General features: G+C 55.0%; 6 protein-coding genes across 6 annotated transcripts; all 6 read left to right on the top strand.

The window, feature by feature from the left end:
* Positions 1-1,512: 1,512 nt before the first annotated feature.
* CC77DRAFT_934149 (hypothetical protein) lies at positions 1,513-4,575 on the top strand (the record flags this gene model as incomplete). The annotated part of the gene is made up of 2 exons (XM_018534368.1): positions 1,513-4,258; positions 4,328-4,575. 2 exons carry the CDS (start codon positions 1,513-1,515, stop codon positions 4,573-4,575), a joined length of 2,994 nt encoding a protein of 997 aa, XP_018386707.1.
* Positions 4,576-5,606: 1,031 nt separating this feature from the next.
* On the top strand, positions 5,607-6,995 carry CC77DRAFT_1008454 (ornithine decarboxylase; the record flags this gene model as incomplete). Its single annotated transcript, XM_018523535.1, has 2 exons — positions 5,607-5,883; positions 5,935-6,995. 2 exons carry the CDS (start codon positions 5,607-5,609, stop codon positions 6,993-6,995), a joined length of 1,338 nt encoding a protein of 445 aa, XP_018386706.1.
* CC77DRAFT_865403 (hypothetical protein) lies at positions 6,996-7,825 on the top strand. Its single transcript, XM_018533474.1, has one exon. It carries the CDS (start codon positions 7,227-7,229, stop codon positions 7,740-7,742), a length of 516 nt encoding a protein of 171 aa, XP_018386705.1. The 5' UTR covers positions 6,996-7,226; the 3' UTR covers positions 7,743-7,825.
* On the top strand, positions 7,517-11,795 carry CC77DRAFT_988272 (Aso-1). The gene is made up of 3 exons (XM_018536271.1): positions 7,517-10,508; positions 10,558-11,164; positions 11,212-11,795. Exons 1-3 carry the CDS (start codon positions 7,909-7,911, stop codon positions 11,749-11,751), a joined length of 3,747 nt encoding a protein of 1,248 aa, XP_018386704.1. The 5' UTR covers positions 7,517-7,908; the 3' UTR covers positions 11,752-11,795.
* Positions 11,796-12,039: 244 nt separating this feature from the next.
* CC77DRAFT_864637 (DUF1640-domain-containing protein) lies at positions 12,040-13,397 on the top strand. The gene is made up of 2 exons (XM_018533471.1): positions 12,040-12,476; positions 12,524-13,397. Exons 1-2 carry the CDS (start codon positions 12,085-12,087, stop codon positions 12,951-12,953), a joined length of 822 nt encoding a protein of 273 aa, XP_018386703.1. The 5' UTR covers positions 12,040-12,084; the 3' UTR covers positions 12,954-13,397.
* Positions 13,398-14,086: 689 nt separating this feature from the next.
* On the top strand, positions 14,087-15,387 carry CC77DRAFT_1060970 (14-3-3 protein; the record flags this gene model as incomplete). The annotated part of the gene is made up of 8 exons (XM_018528374.1): positions 14,087-14,098; positions 14,208-14,215; positions 14,268-14,314; positions 14,369-14,388; positions 14,444-14,455; positions 14,540-14,814; positions 14,865-14,952; positions 15,007-15,387. 8 exons carry the CDS (start codon positions 14,087-14,089, stop codon positions 15,385-15,387), a joined length of 843 nt encoding a protein of 280 aa, XP_018386702.1.
* Positions 15,388-16,250: the final 863 nt, after the last annotated feature.

Here is a 16,250-nt window from a genome sequence, read left to right as displayed (position 1 = left end):
CGTCCAGGACCGCCACATGCATCACCGATGGCAGATTTCCAAGCGAAGCGTCGCAAAACTCGACCTCGCTCAAACACAACACAGAGTTTCAACGTCGACGCTATGGTGGAACCCCCATGGACCAGGCTGGTGTCGTAACAAGAAACCGGACATCAACTGGTCCATGTGATCTGCAATGTTCGGCAGTACTGCGCGGCCTGTTCGCGGCTGTCACTCCGTCGCCAGGTGGAGCGCTGCTAAGCATGTGCAACATCCAGGCCTTCAGCGCTTCGGCCTTGAAAAGCCCTATAAGACCATGCCGAACTCCAACATGGCCTGTTGCTGGCGCAAGTGTATACCAGCATGCAATATGGTTTCGAGGCCAGTCAACGGATCCGGGCTTTTATCCAGAGCCTTGGTAGGTGCGCTGCGCAATTGTATCGTGTCTGTCGCGCTCCGGACGTCCAACCTAATCAGCCTACTTACTGCTATTTTTCGTCCAACAAAAGTATGCTGCCAGTTGTCCCATGGCCGGTAGGGGAATAGCGGTGACTACTTGTCCTGCAGGTACGTGGCGACGGTGATAATGTGCGTGGCCAGGATCCTAGGGCAATCACGATGCGACGCTGAAATGAAGATGGGACTGTTGATCGGAGATTACCCACGGTTTGCTCAACCCGAGATCGACAGGTTCATGTGTCCGCAACAAGAGTTGCAGCAAAAGGAAGGACGACGGTACCGCGCGAACTGTTCATGCATGGACCAGGGAACACCAGCAAACTGGCAATAGCATGGCCAGGCACTGTCGGGGCGCACAGCCACTCTATATATCGCGGGACGCGTATATCGGCACGGCCACAGCAGGCCACTTCGGTCAGGTTTTCCTGGTGTGGATCATGCAAAGTCATGGCACGACTTGTGGATGCTGGACTTTTCACTTTGCCATGGCCTGAGACTTGCAGAGGTCCGATAGCCGTTAGGTTCACCGATACGGCAAAAAGCAGCTGGGATCCAGCCTTCGCGTTGCGCATGCAGCACGACGCCCCGCCTTGATTGGCTTCGGTGCTCGTGCGTTGAGCGATCTTGATTGGCAGATCACTTCAATCCTCGATGTAGCCTGCATTGTCCGGTTTCATGTCGAGCTTCTTCCAAGTTTGTTGTTACTTAGACCAGCTCTGTCTTTGCCTGCTACATGCAGCACTCGTAATTCCAGGCCCAGCATCCTTGACACTTGTAGCCGACTGCACTAGACGCCTGTTCGCGCGGGGACATATTACTTATTCTTCGATATCCCTCCACATGGTCCGCCAGTCCTAGTGTACCACCGGACTACGCTTTCATATCTTCACGCCAGCCTCCGGATAGATAACGTTGCATGCTCATAGAGCTTTATAAAGGTATGCCGCGGGACTGACATTCTGTCCAGCAGGCACGAACTACCATTAACTCGTTCTTTAGCTATCACAATCCCGATGCATCGTTCCCAATAGTCTTGAGCGCCGTCGCTCTCTAACCCCACTACCACCTGTCAACATGGGGAACCAACCCAGTAGCACGAATCACAACAAGCTTTCCAAACCGAAGACCAACACCAATTCCGCAAGTGGAGGTGCAAAGGTCGACTCACCGCAGCCCATAACTTCGCGACCGGCAGACCTCAGCCCTGAGGGGCGCCAGCAAATCAAAGACGCCCTGCTTTCACCTACTGCCACCGAATTCGACCCCAACATCTGGATGCACAACGATGATGGTTTAGGGGAGATTGCGAAGACGCGTGGTCGTGCATCGACAGTCGCTTCAAGATCAAACTCGCGAACCAACTCCAGGACCAATTCACGATCGAATTCATTGTCGTGTTTTGGAAGTAAACAAGGCTCCGCAGCTCAGCTTGCTGGTCTGGCGGATTCAAAGCTGTCTTTGGCTTCTGTGTCACATGTCGATATCGCTGAGGCAATTCGACTTCTACAACAAGTCAAAAAGAATGGTACGCCAGAAGAACTTGCGGCGCTGCAAGAAGTGTTAGAAGCACCTGAAGAGCATGCACTGCCAGTGGCTGAGGCACCCGTAAGTCGAAGAACTTCGTTAGTTGACAGGTCTTCTTCTTCGCTCACACGTCGACAATCAATCATCCAGACGCCTGGAGTAGGCACCAGACATTCACCAGTTGAAGGGCGCCGCAGGACGTGGAACTCGTGGAAAGCTCCCAAGCTCGATGCCGAAGAAGAGGCAAAATGGCAGTCCAAGCCAAAGGGAAACTCTCACTTGGCCCCTCAGACAGTGCTTCGTTTGTCTGACGAAGCTCGTGAGTCCACTACTGCTCGAGCCGTTACACCCTCGGAGCAGGACTATGCGCATCTGGGAAGCTTGAAGCTAGGAACTCTTGTAGTCACGAATGGTGCAGCATCGCCCGTACCCAGCACAAGAGCTCTTGAAGGGCAAAAGTCAGTGGACGATGACTACTTCTCAGCAACGGAGGCCAGCTCCAGTCCACTGATTATGAAGTCCACACGTCGACGGGCCCATACAAGGAGCAAGTCAGCTGTTGTCCCAACGCCTTCCCCGCTCTACGAACTGGAAGCAAACGAAATGCCCACTCCTTACGATCCAGAAATTACGGCTAGTGGTGTTGCAGCTGAGTCGGTCTCTTGTCCAAGGGAGCCAAACCCGGTTACCGAAGACGAGTCTCAGAAGTCCCATCAACATTCGCACCAGCGCAAGCAGAGCGCATCTGAAATTGCAGAGAGCTACCAAGCTGACATACCATTAAGTCCTTTCTTCGCATCCGAGGAAACTGCTATGTTCTTCCGGCCAGAAAACAGTGATTCGGCTGATATAATGAGAACTCCTCGCAGTGTCAGGGAGACTGCCGTTGAAGAACCCAAGCCTCAGCCTGAGATCAAAGTTTCGAATCCTTCTGCAACATCAAATGCGCTCACTGCGCCGAAACCAAAGAGCAAGGCTAATCAGAGACCACCACCACGAACAACTGATTCTGGTTACTCATCCGCTGTGAGTCTCAGGAAAATGGGTCAAGAACAATCGGAGAACGCTACCTCGATCCTATGTCATCGGTGTAGCGATTCTCCCCAGATGGTCGATGCAAGCCAGGAACAAGGAACTCGACGTTCTGTCCTTGCAAAGAAGAGTCACCAGGACGCCGACCTGTCGTCTGCGAACAGTGACTCTGATGGACACTCACCAGCTCGAGCTACACAGCACGCACAGATGGCCCGACATGTACCAGCGCTGAACAGCCCAGTTCCGTCTACGAGTTCTTCTGCCAGGTCTTCGGCGTCGGAGTCTCTGGACTCACCCAACACGCCTAGATCTCTTGGTTCGCGAGCATCGTTCGACAGTGCATCTTCGAAGTCGCAGAAGCGTTTCCGTAAGCGACGTCAGTCACAGCCGGAGCACCCAGTTGTTCAGTCCTGCCAGCCAATTCCAGAAGGGACAATCCCTGAGGTGCCAACCAAGGTGCGTGCCAAGTTTGAACGACGCGTATCGAACACTCCAGGAATCGATTGCTTGACGCACACGTATCCAACAAAGGAACACGTTGTCGCAGACGAGCCTGCTGATCACGGCCCTGATCACGGCCAAACCGAATTCAAGCAGTTGGCTGAGTTGGAGCCAGAGCGACCACCTACGCCCCCTGCTCATGGTCGTCGAAGGAGTCTATCATTCTTCCGGAGAAAGTCTTCATCTGGAAAGAACCAGGTTGAGAAAGAACCCGAGCATGCCGCACTCGACGTGGTTCATCTGGGTACTATCACCACGTCTCTTGGTAATTCCCCGTATGATATTGCCATGCCCGACACTCGCAGGGAGAGCGTGAGTTCTCCTACCCACCCGCACCAACTTGGCAATTCCTTGCCCCGAGCAAAGTCTATGGTGAGCATGGATAGCAAGGCTGCGGCGGAGTTTGCGCGCCTTCATAGCAAGGATCTATCAGTCGCTGGACGGAAGCCACCTCCCCAGCAACGACGAAAAAGCTACCACAGTCTGCACAGGGAATCCGGCGAGGCCACTGCTTCGAAGCTTCGCCCGCAGAGCGTCGATGTGCCACCGGTGCCCTCCATCGACACTACCAGGCTTACCGTTCCGAAACCTGTTAAGCCTCAGGGACCCCGGGCTGCTCCCAGCATGAGTTCTCGCAGCCAGAGAATGTCCCAGCCTGTGGGCAAATACGACTCACCCCCGCAGAGGCTTTCGCAGACTCCCGTGAACTGGGAGACGCACTCGCAGATCTGGAAGCAGCGCCGTAGGACTTTGGGAGAACGTTTGTACTCAGACGTCAACTTGGACATGGGATCAGAATCGGATCTCACAGCCGACAATGGAACCCCAGTCGAGACGACTCCTCAAAGAAGCCCCCAGACAACTCCACCAAAACAAGCCAAGGCTCCCAACAACATATCGAAATGGGATCGGTTCAGTGGGGGGTTGGAGTACAACTACGAACGCGGGGCAGGCATCGGAGGCAGCGCAGGTACGCGATCTCTCCACAGCCACGCATCGGTCAAGTCGCTGCACTACCAGCACCAATACGGCGTGGACCTTTCCGATGTCCCAATCATGATTCACTACCAGTCCTGATCTCGCGCATGTAGAAGCAGCTACTCATTGCTGCATTGTCTTTGTTACGAATGTTTTCCACTTTCATATATATTCACGCGTACAGAGCGGCATTTCGGTACTGGGATGGAGGGGATTATGGAGTTCTTGCTGTTTTGAGTTGATATTGCATGGACCCGCATTGTATTTACGACTCCACAAATCAAGTAACGAAATAATATAGACATATCGCATCCGACAGTTGGCCTTGTAGTTGCCGTGCGCCATTTGACATGTGCTCGTGAACTAACCTGGGGTGTTGAGTGAGCCAGTCGGCCCACAACGCAGGCGAGTCGCATTGGGCATACACGGGATGCGCGGTTTTTTGCGCAAAACAAGCGCTCAGCCTCGCTGCGTGCCATCGAGCCGATCAGGCACCACTGGGCTACATGCACGAGCCTCGGTGATGTCAGACTGAAATGCTAGTGGCTGCAGGTCGAGGACGGCGCAGGGATGTTAAGTAATGTTCGGTCCAAGACTCCAGGACCACAACCGAACTGCGCGAAAATTGTCACTCCAGCTCCCCGCCATCGCCTCCCTTTCTCCTACACTTCACCCATTCCCCATATTCACCGCCTGCCAGACGTCGCCCTCTATAAAGCGACCGTCTGCCCGTTCGCTGCTGCCCAGCCCCTGCATCCGACAGCCTTTGGTCGCGTCAAAGGCTCCCGTCTCACTACGGCTTCGGCCCTGATCCTGCTCAACCTTCAAGTTGTCTCTGCTCGACCAGCGCCACACGTTTTCAACAACATCCCCCCTCCGCGTCTTGTCGCCGTCTAAGAAGGAGCTTGAGCGTCTTTTCTTTCTGTCTCCAACCCAGACACTCGAGCAGCCCGAACTTCAGCTGCCGCATAGGACGCCATCAGCGGTTCTTCCTCTCGCAGAGGAAGCGGCCAGACCTCGCCCAACACCAAGCCTCGGCTTCACACCCTTCAAGCCACCTTAACACGGCCTAACGCTCCGGCACAATAACCCACTCAACCACCAGACTGTCAGCACCCATCACCAAGGGCATGGCACCTTCTGCTCTCACGACTACCGAAGAATACCAGTTCCCGTTGAAAGACATACAGTCGTTCAGCACCTATCCCGCTGGTAGTGTTGACAATCATGGCGCCTGGAAATCCAAGCAGCTGATTGCCGACGCTCTCAAGAGCCGTGTCGAGGCTATTGATCCTGATACCTGCAGTGTGGGCGAGGAAGATGCTTTCTTCGTCGCCGACCTGGGCGAGGTCTACCGCCAGCATTTGCGCTGGAAGAAGAATCTAGGCCGTGTCAAGCCGCACTATGGTAAGTCGGCCGCATTCCATGTCGTCTTGGGACGCCGCTAACATGTCGCAGCCGTCAAGTGCAACCCTGACCCCCAAGTGCTGCGCCTTATGACTGCGCTGGGCCTCGGCTTCGACTGTGCCTCGAAGAACGAGATTGAGACTGTGCTCAAGTTGGGCGTCGACCCTTCGCGCATCATCTACGCGCAGCCCTGCAAGACCAAGTCTTATGTTCGCTACGCCGCTCAGTCTGGTGTTAAGCAGATGACATTCGATAATGCTGATGAGCTCTACAAGACCAAGCAGCTCTTCCCTGACGCCGAGCTGTACCTGCGCATCTTGACTGATGACTCGGCCAGCTTGTGCCGACTCAGCCAGAAATTCGGCGCTGCTTTGGACACGACTGCAGAGCTCTTGGAGCTAGCCAAGAAGTTGGAGCTCAATGTTGTTGGAGTTGCGTTCCACGTTGGCTCTGGCGCATCGGACCCCAAGGCTTTCATCAAGGCTGTTCAGGACGCTCGGTTTGTCTTCGACCAGGCGTCTGCGCTCGGCTTCAACATGCATACCCTGGATGTGGGCGGCGGCTTTACCGGCGATGTCACCTTCGAGCCCATGGCCGCAGTCTTGTCTACTGCCTTGGATGAGTACTTCCCGCCCCACATCCGCGTCATTGGGGAGCCTGGACGCTACTATGTCTCCACGGCCTTCACCATCGCGTGCCACGTCATCGCTCGTCGCACTGTTACTGATGCTACCCTCGGCACTACTTCGTACATGCTGTACCTCAACGACGGTGTCTACGGCAACTTCTCCAGCATCATCTTCGATCACCAGCACCCTGTGCCGCGTGTACTGAAGAACGGCAACGACGTCCTGTACGATGTGCGTCGTTCTGGATATGACACTCCATCCCAGGTCGAGTACTCCATCTGGGGTCCGACATGCGACGGTATCGACGTCATCTCATCCTCATGCACCTTCCCCGAGCTACTCGATGTCGGTGACTGGCTCTACTTTGAAGAAATGGGCGCATACACCAAGTGCTCTGCTACTCGCTTCAACGGCTTCAGCGACAGCCACGAGGTTGTTTACGTGTGCAGCGAGTCTGGTGCTGCCGCTCTTATGGACATGTAGATGTTCTAGTGGAGTGTTGTTCTTTGCGAATGTATCTTGCAGACGTGTAATGGCGGGCATGCAGAAAGGAGAGAAGGGCGGGAAACGTTTGATCAAAAGTTTGATAGATTCTATAGATGTTGCGTATTTCATAATCCTAAACAACGTATATTGCGGAATATGGTGCGCTGAGCCTCCGTTGGTGTCGTATCTGGCGTGTTTACTCTTAACCGTGTTCTTACTTGCGCAGAGATGGCTGGGATGTCTGGAGAGATGAAACTGCCGAGCAGTGAAAACTCGTGCCTCGCGGATGTTGACAGAGATTTCGGCCCGCTGCACTGCGCGGCCCGCCATGCGTCGATGATCGTGGAGGTCACCAGCCACAGACAGCTTGAGGGGATAGAGGGTTTGATTCGCTGGGACAAGGTGGTAGCGCGTGCCACATCAGGTACTGGATGCTGCTCGTATGCGCCGCCAAGTGTGATCAGGAGTGGCCGCAAATTCGGTCGCCAGCGCGTAAAGTCGACATGCCCAATCACATGGGACAGCGCTCAGAGGCCCAGGGTGATGGGTATAGAGAGACCCGCCGCAGCCCAACTCTTGGAGGGGGCCATGGTCGACAGGCTACGTAAGTCAGCAGTATCGCGTAGAAACAAGCAGGCGACAGGCGTATTTGCCGTGGTCCGTCTTTTTCTCGCATATAAACCTAGGGGTCCGGATTCATGTACCATTGATGCACCCCTCGCCCGGCAGCGTCATATGTATTGAGCCACGAGCCACGAGCCACTACCCCACCCACAGCAGCAGCCATCCACACCCACACCCTGCGCACGTCGAGCTATCCGCACCCGTAGCCAAAAATAAGTTTACGCCTGCCATCGCCGGCGATCAGGTACTGTCGCTGTAAACCCACACAGTCGCGCGTTCCACCACCATGGACGGGCGCAAGCAGGGCCGGCCGGACGAGGAGCTCTTCTTGCGATACGACAACAGCAACAACAACAACCCTGACACGCCCATCATTCCCACGGTTGGTCCTCTGAGGATACAAAAGGGTCGCGATGGCAAGAGCCCGCCCCCGCGAACAGACTCGGCCGGCAGCTCGAGCCAGCCCGCCTTCTCGCGCCCTCCGCCCATGCCCTCGTTCCCCGCGCCGCCTACAAGTCCGCCCAACGCCCCTCTTCCCTACCCCGACACGGATCGGCCGCCAAACGTACAGCCTACCCTAGGCACAGGCAGATATACGCCGCTCAGCGAGAGGGAGCGCCGTGCGAAGAATGCCACGCCCCCTGAGAGCGCCGATGGGCGAAGGAGAGGTTCCAGTGCGACAGGACCAAGTCCCACGTCGCCCAGCCAGCGCGCTCGCTTCGACGCCAACGACCCAAACCGACCGACGATAAGTGGTTATGGCGCAAGGAATCCAGATGGCTCCATCCAGCCTTCACGCCTGGCAGAGCGAAGAGGAACAGCGCCAAAGCCACTCCCAGACTCGCCAGGCCCAGAGACTCCTGACAAAGAGGGTCTGTTCCAGAAGGCGCCACAGAGAAAGGGCAGTGAAGATGTAGGCGCGAACAACCCTTATCCCGAATACCACCAGCAGTACTTCCCCCCGCCCGCTGCCGGCCCCAGCGCGGCTCCTGCTGCTCCCGCTGCTCCAGTCGTATACACAGGTCCTAACCAGAATGAGCCGGTGCTCAAGGTGCCTACGCCCATGGACGTCAATCGCATGAGTTCCACTGCTTCGACGTCCACTGTAAGAGCACAGAGAGGCTCTCCACCACCCCCCGAGACACCCATTATTCCTCCCTCTGGCGGTGGCATAGAAGCGCGCTTTGCCGCAGCTGGCATTGCAGGAACCTCCACCCTCACCAACCTCCAAGCGCAAAGTGCCCAGAACGCGGCAGCTGCTCAGCGCAACCAGATCTATGCCAACCAGCAGCCCAGACCCGCTCTCTCAACCCCACAGCCGAGCCAGCAACAACCAGTGAGGAGACCATGGACACCCACCGAGCAACCCGGAGGCAATCCACATGGTCCACCGGCGGTATACCAGGGTATGGATCAGGTTCCTCCCTCGAGCACCCCTCCACAGGGTCCTCTTCCACAGGCACCAAACACTCGATTTTCGCCTCCTCCTACAAATGTTCCGCACACGAACGTACCCCCAGAACACCCACTCAATCACGAGATGGGACGTATGAACCTGAATGAAGAGCCACCACCAGCGTACTCAAGTATCACAACCCCGCCAACAGGACAAGCCAACAGCTATCCCAACGAGAAGGGCCAACAACCAGTAGCTCAAGGCGTTAGTTTCTCTGACCCCAACCAAGGTCATCCTGCGTTTGCCAACGATACGCGCCCGCAACCTGGACCCTCACAACCTGCTACCGTGGTCGCACCAACGCCTACGCAAAACCAATTCCCTCCTCAAATACAAACTGCCCAGCCCACCCACACACCAAGTCCGGCTCCTGGTCCAGGACCCGGGCCTGCCTCGCCTCCACCGCTTCCTGAGGGCTGGATAGCACATCTGGACCCCAGCTCCGGCCAGTATTACTATATTCATTTGCCCACACAATCTACACAGTGGGAATTTCCCAAAGGCCCGACACCTTTGAACTTGAACGAGCCCATGTCTCCAACAGGTACATTCGTCGGCGGTCCTTTGGCATCTCCATCCTTTGGCAAGGCCCCTATCGCATCGCCTGGTTTTGCTCCACAAACTGCTACTTTTCCTGGAGACTTTGGCATGGCACCGCTTGCAACTCCAACCACTACCGCCGGCTTCACTGGGCCACCTCCGGTGGCTGGTGTGGATCAATACAAGGTCGCTCCTACCAATGGCGTCTACTTTGGACCCTACCTCAGATACACCAACATGGACATTGAACGGGGTCTGTGGCTAGGTTCAATCCTGCTTATCACAAACACGCCCCATCCACCTACAATTCACATTCATCAGAGCACAGATTTGTCCCCTAATCCACGACAACTCAAAGCCAATCCTATCTACACACATCAAACATGGATCTTTTATCGATATGATATCGACCTGAGGATGGAAGAAGAGCATGCAGCGAAGTGGACCTATGCCATCACTTCCCACCTGGGCTGCACTCGCTTTGAGTTCTTGGTAGCAGGACGACATGAGACAAGCTGGCGATTCATCGCTCATTCTGGCAACGACTTTGCATTGAACGTCAATGCTAACGAGAGAGCGAAGCTCGGCGGTGTGGGTCTGATGTGGAAGGATATCCTACAGAAGAATGCCGAGTGTGGTGGCTTCCATGTACAGCTGGGTCTTGGTGGCCAAATTTACGCCGACCGACTATGGAAAGAACTTCCTCTACTAAAGCAATGGACGGCGACAAGTGGGAAAGAGATCCGGAAGAATGCGCCGTGGACTGCGAAGCATGAAGAAGATGTTTGCCACGCATACTTCCATTACTACACAAGTCACTTCGATCAGCCACATTTGCGTGAAGCGTTCGCACAGATACCTCACATCCTTGCTCTGGATGACCATGACATGTAAGTGCATTTTAAGTGTGAAACAGCAAGCAGTTCTAACGATGTCTAGTTTCGATGGCTTTGGATCATATCCTGAGTACATGCAGTTCTCGAACATGTTCAAGAACATCGGAAGATTGGGTATTGAGATGTACCTGCTCTTCCAACACCACACGACGCTGGAGATCCTCCGAAATGTCAACAACGACATGGACCTTTTCACTGTTACAGGTACAGGCTGGCATTTTATCAAGTACCTGGGTCCTTGTGTCACAGTTGTTGGGCCTGATTGTCGCTCTGAGCGCAACCCGCATCAAGTCATGGCAGGGCCGACGTATCAAGGTATCTTCCCTAAAGTTGCGACATTGCCGCCGAGTGTTCAGCACTGCATCTGGATGGTTCCTGTTCCTATTGTCTATCCTCGCCTGGAGTCTGTGGAACATCTCGCTCACTCAATGGCCACTGGTAAGAAAGCCGTCACTGGCACTTTCAACATGCTTGGAAAGGTGACGGCTGGTGTCGCTGGTGTCGTTGGTGCTAAGAGTGTCGTTGGCGATGGCTTCAATTCTGTCAAGAAAGCTATTGGCAAGTCCGGTCTGATGAGTGGAGTCTTGAGTCCTTTTGGAGAAATTGATCTGCTTGACGAGCTAAGAGATCAGTGGACGCACGATTCAAAGGTTGGTAGCTCCTAACTACTGTGATCCAATCTACTAACATGTCGTAGGACCTTGAACGAACGTACTTGATCCGTACACTCCAAGGCATCGCCCACAACAAGTCGTTACGGATGACGTTCTTCTCTGGTGCGGTCGACTGTTGTGGTGCTGGTCTTGTTCACGACCCGTCGAGACCTCAAGACCACAAGACAATGTACCAAATCATCTCATCATCAGTGGTCAACGGTCCGCCTGGAAACTATGTATTGCGACTACTCCATAACAACCGTGCCCTCTACGTACCCCAGAACGGACATCGCAGCAACAATCAACCGAGCGACACCAAGGAAGACATGATGGAAATCTTCACTCAAGATGTCAACGGTCAGCCACGAGAGTACAAGAGACTAATGGGAAGAAGGAACTACGTTGCATGCGTCATTTATGATCCAGAGATCGTCAATGGGACGTTTGGTCAGGCGGTCCCTGGGCATGGTAGTGGCAAGTTGAGCCTGGCAGTCGACTTTATGGTGCAAAACGATGGTGGATATAGTGCGCCCATGAAGTACGGACCAGTCATCGTGCCCAGCTTGGAGTATGGTAGATAGACGGATGGTTGATTTTCTGTTTTCTTCTTATTCAGCGATAGGATGCATAGCAAGCGTTGTATATGCTTTCAGGGTGGAATGTTGGGCGAACTCTTTCAATATGATATCAAGCAATGATGAACAGCTTTTCTATGCATCCACCAACGACACATGACCAAGCTCCTCTAATGATAATCTCAACAGAAATCTCGTAAGCTCGAAACTTTGTAGAGTCTTGGAGGCGTGGAATGGTTTTCCCAATTCGGCAATGACATCTGCAAGGCTTGGCTATGGCTATCCGCGGCCTTTGAATTCTCGACAGCGAGACGGGACCGAAACCACAACATCCACAACATGGCAGCTCCTGCAAGACAAGCGACAGCGATACCACGATTCCTTCTACCGCAGATATCATGGCCCGCCAGGGTGTCACGGCCAGCAGCGCTGGGTGCACTGGAGCAGGGTCGGCATAGGTCCTGTATAGCTTCCGAGAGTCGCGCTGCCTTTCCGAAGTCATTACCACTCCAAGCACGAACACGTACACTGTGGCCAAAGACATCACCACAATATGCAAGCGGTCATGCATCGGCTCTGGAGTTTCGGCGCAACTTCAGCGCAACTGCACAGCATTCCAAGGACCATCACTTCGACACGCTCAAGTTTGTGCAGCGATTGAAGGAGGAAGGTTTCACAGAAGAGCAAGCCGAGGGCATGATGAGGGTTCTCGGCGATGTAATCGAGGAGAGGCAAGTCACTGCACTACTTTTCAAAAATGGCCAACTAACTTGTACAGCATCCAAAACCTCACACGCACCATGGTCCTTCGTGAAGACCAAGAGAAAGCCACCTACACGCAGAAAGTCGACTTTGCCAAACTCCGCTCCGAACTCATGACGGCCGACTCGACTGAATCCAGCCTCACGCGCGCATCGCATGAGCGTCTTACAAACGAGCTCGCAAAGCTGAATTCGCGCTTACGGGACGAGATACAACGGACACAGGCATCGGTGAGGCTAGACTTGAACCTGGAGAAGGGGCGCATTAGAGAAGAGGCAAACGTGCAGGAACTGAAGCTCAAGGAGACGGAGACAAGGATTGAGCAGGAGACGGCGCAGCTGAGGGAGAGACTAGAGGCCGTCAAATTCTCAACGCTACAGTGGCTGATGGGAGTCTGCACTGGTACTGCGGCGTTGATGTTGGGTGTGTGGCGGTTGTTAATGTGAAGCACGATGCAATGGCAGTTATGAAACTGCTTCAAAGAGCTACAAAAGCTCCAGTGTACAGCCATGGCCCTGCGCCGCGCCATAAATGTGCTACAGTACCCGTCAATGCAGTTCACGGGTGCAACGGACGAAGGGCCCCATGGCAGCCGTGCACGATGAGGTGATGCCGAGATGAAAACGGTTGGTTTTAGATAAGACGTTGTGGCGTGCATATGCAGCGGGCGGGAACAACGCTGCCCGTGTGAACAGTTAGATACAAACGACTGCCTTGGTATTCAGGCAAATTCACAACATGCGCGCCGATATTGAGTAGCGTGCAGCTGCTGTGTGGATACATGTGCATCAGCCACATGTGACACGGAGAGCTAGCGGCTCTGGTCTCTGGGATTTGGCCGTGGTACTTGACCGCAACGTGACACGAATCATGGCGCAGAGAGGTCGCAACGCAACAGCTTCCGTCCAGGTTTTCTAGCTGTTTCCAAGGTGCACTGATTGGCCCCCACTTGGACATGGGACGGCAGTCTAGGAGCCAGCCTCTCGCTGGCGGCCGCGCTTCAGAGCTCGACTGGTGTGGCGGGTGGATGTAGACGTTGAAGGCAAACTGGAGTAAGATGAGTGCAGGACGACGCAATGGCACAAGCCGCGAATCAAGACTTTAGGGAGCGAGTGAGGTAGCTGAAGGGGGTGGCCGGTGAAAGGGCAGACCCTGGAGCTGCTCACGTGCCCGTGTACCCCTCATTGCCAGCTCCCTCCCACGAACATGGCATGGAGGGCTGACATTGGGGCGCAACTGTAGGGGCGATAGAGGGACACTTGATAGTGGTGAGGAGCATGAAGGGTGTCAAGGAAGCTGTGCCAGCGTGTAAACGGGGCAAGACATCATGTGAATGGCAGCCCAGGCGCCAATTGGGGGAAGGCGCAGTCGACGGGGTGGTGTTGTTCGCTCTGCGCACGGCCCCCCGGTCTGTCTTAGGGCAGACGCTCGCTTCCTCAAAACAACTTCGATCCTCTTCTGTTCGTTGATCCACACAAACACCTCAACAAGTCCGCCCACCGTCTATCCTTCCATACGCATCTGCACCCACCCCCACAGTCTCCCGATTACCCAAACACACATCAACTCAACCATCACAATGGCGACTGAGGTACGTGGTGCTGATTCTGCCCCATCCCCCCCCGCTGTTGTCCCCCGGCGGGATGCCCCTCTGAGCCCCGATAAACTACAAGCCAGCGACATGGACTAACGCCAGACAGCGTGAGAGGTACGAGACAGCTGCTGCTTCCAGCGCCCGCCCGTAATTGACGTCGCAATAGCAAGACTTTCCTCGCCCGGCTGTGCGAACAGGCTGAGCGTTACGATGGTAAGTCTCCGCGCGCTCCCAGCTACGGCCGCGCAAGCTAACCGCAGTCTGCAGAGATGGTCACATACATGAAGGTCAGTTGTTCTGCCATCGCTGCTCATTTGTACTCATATGCTGATATTCTCGCAGGAAGTCGCCAAGGTATGCCCGACCGCATCCGCTCCCACGCGAGCAGGCGCTCGCCACAGCGGGCTCTCCGCTGACGCAGGCTAACAAACGAGACAGGTCGCCGGTGAGCTCACCGTTGACGAGCGCAACCTTCTGTCCGTCGCCTACAAGAACGTTGTCGGTACCCGACGCGCGTCGTGGCGCATCATTTCCTCGATCGAGCAGAAGGAGGAGTCCAAGGGCTCTGAGAAGCACGTCGGCACCATCCGCGACTACCGCCAGAAGATCGAGACCGAGCTTGAGCAGGTCTGCCAGGATGTCCTCAACGTCCTCGACGACTCCCTCATCCCTAAGGCCGAGTCTGGCGAGTCCAAGGTCTTCTACCACAAGATGTGCGTCCACACCGCTACATCTGCGGCAAACAAGGCTAACACCGGCACAGGAAGGGAGACTACCACCGCTACCTCGCCGAATTCGCTTCCGGTGAGAAGCGCAAGGTTGCTGCGACTGCTGCACACGAGGCCTACAAGGTATGACGCAATCAATACAGAGTGCAATAACAGCCACCTAACCCCACTACACAGACGGCCACCGACGTTGCCCAGACTGAGCTCACACCTACCCACCCCATCCGTCTCGGCCTTGCGCTGAACTTCTCGGTCTTCTACTACGAGATCCTGAACTCGCCCGACCGTGCTTGCCACCTTGCCAAGCAGGCTTTCGACGACGCCATTGCTGAGCTTGACTCTCTCTCCGAGGAGTCCTACCGCGACAGCACCCTCATCATGCAGCTCCTCCGTGACAACCTCACTCTCTGGACGTCATCAGACGGCAACGAGGGCGAGGCCGCCGGTGCCACTGACGCACCCAAGGAGGAGGCCAAGACCACTGAGGATGCACCGGCTGCATCTGAGCCCAAGGCCGACGAGCAGCCACCTGCTGCCGCCCCTGCTCCTGCCGCTTAAGCACACTCTCTCTATCTCGACCTTGTGTATCCTAAGCCATCGTCATCTGTTCTCGAATAGACGAAGAGGGCCGGCAGCGAGTGTCCTACGGAGTTGTACGTGTTCTGTGTGATTTCAAAAATTGGCTTTGGCAGCAAGCGGTTCGGTACGGTCGAATTCCCCATGACTGAATGTATTTCCCTTTACTCTCCTATCGCCGGCGCTGTCCTATCGAGCACGCAGTGTGCTGAGGTCGCGTTTCCCACACGACCACAGTACTCCTGAGCTTTCCCTCGTGAGAGTCTCGGGCTGCTACCGGCAAGATACGGCTGCGTTTGGTACGTCGGATGCTACCCTCAATTCCCCCATGTTTTCGTTTTGGCAGCACATAAACACCTCGATCCTATACCGGCAGAGATGTTTGACATCCTCTTGGTGATTCTAGGAGTCAGGACATCCGTTTCGATGGCCGGTAGAGCAGTACGAAAGGCTCAGTGGGCTTAATGTCATCATACTGCACTCTTAGCTAGCCAAAGGAATCGCTACTTCAATATCTCGCTCCTATGCCGTGACTCTCAAACCTTGACGTACGTTGACTTCTGGCTCACTGCAAGGAGCATATATGTCGTCGATCTTAGGACTTTGGTCGGTCCTTTTTCCATGTGCCAGACCCTGTGGAATGGGCAGCCGCTGCCCCACCATTTGGAGCCGAACAGCCCTCCCCGCCCAGCTTTTTTGTCTCCAATGTCGCGTCGCGTATGGCAAAAAATCCGAACAAGCCCTCCAAGGGCGAGCGTCGCGCATAATTCCGTATAGCAGTTTCTATTCATTTGGATCCCTACCTTCATGCCATCAGAGCAACCTACGACTGTCGCGCAAAGACA

Source organism: Alternaria alternata (genome assembly GCF_001642055.1).
Source record: "Alternaria alternata strain SRC1lrK2f unplaced genomic scaffold CC77scaffold_9, whole genome shotgun sequence".
Taxonomy (NCBI): domain Eukaryota; kingdom Fungi; phylum Ascomycota; class Dothideomycetes; order Pleosporales; family Pleosporaceae; genus Alternaria; species Alternaria alternata.
This window is presented reverse-complemented; position numbering and strand designations above follow the sequence as displayed.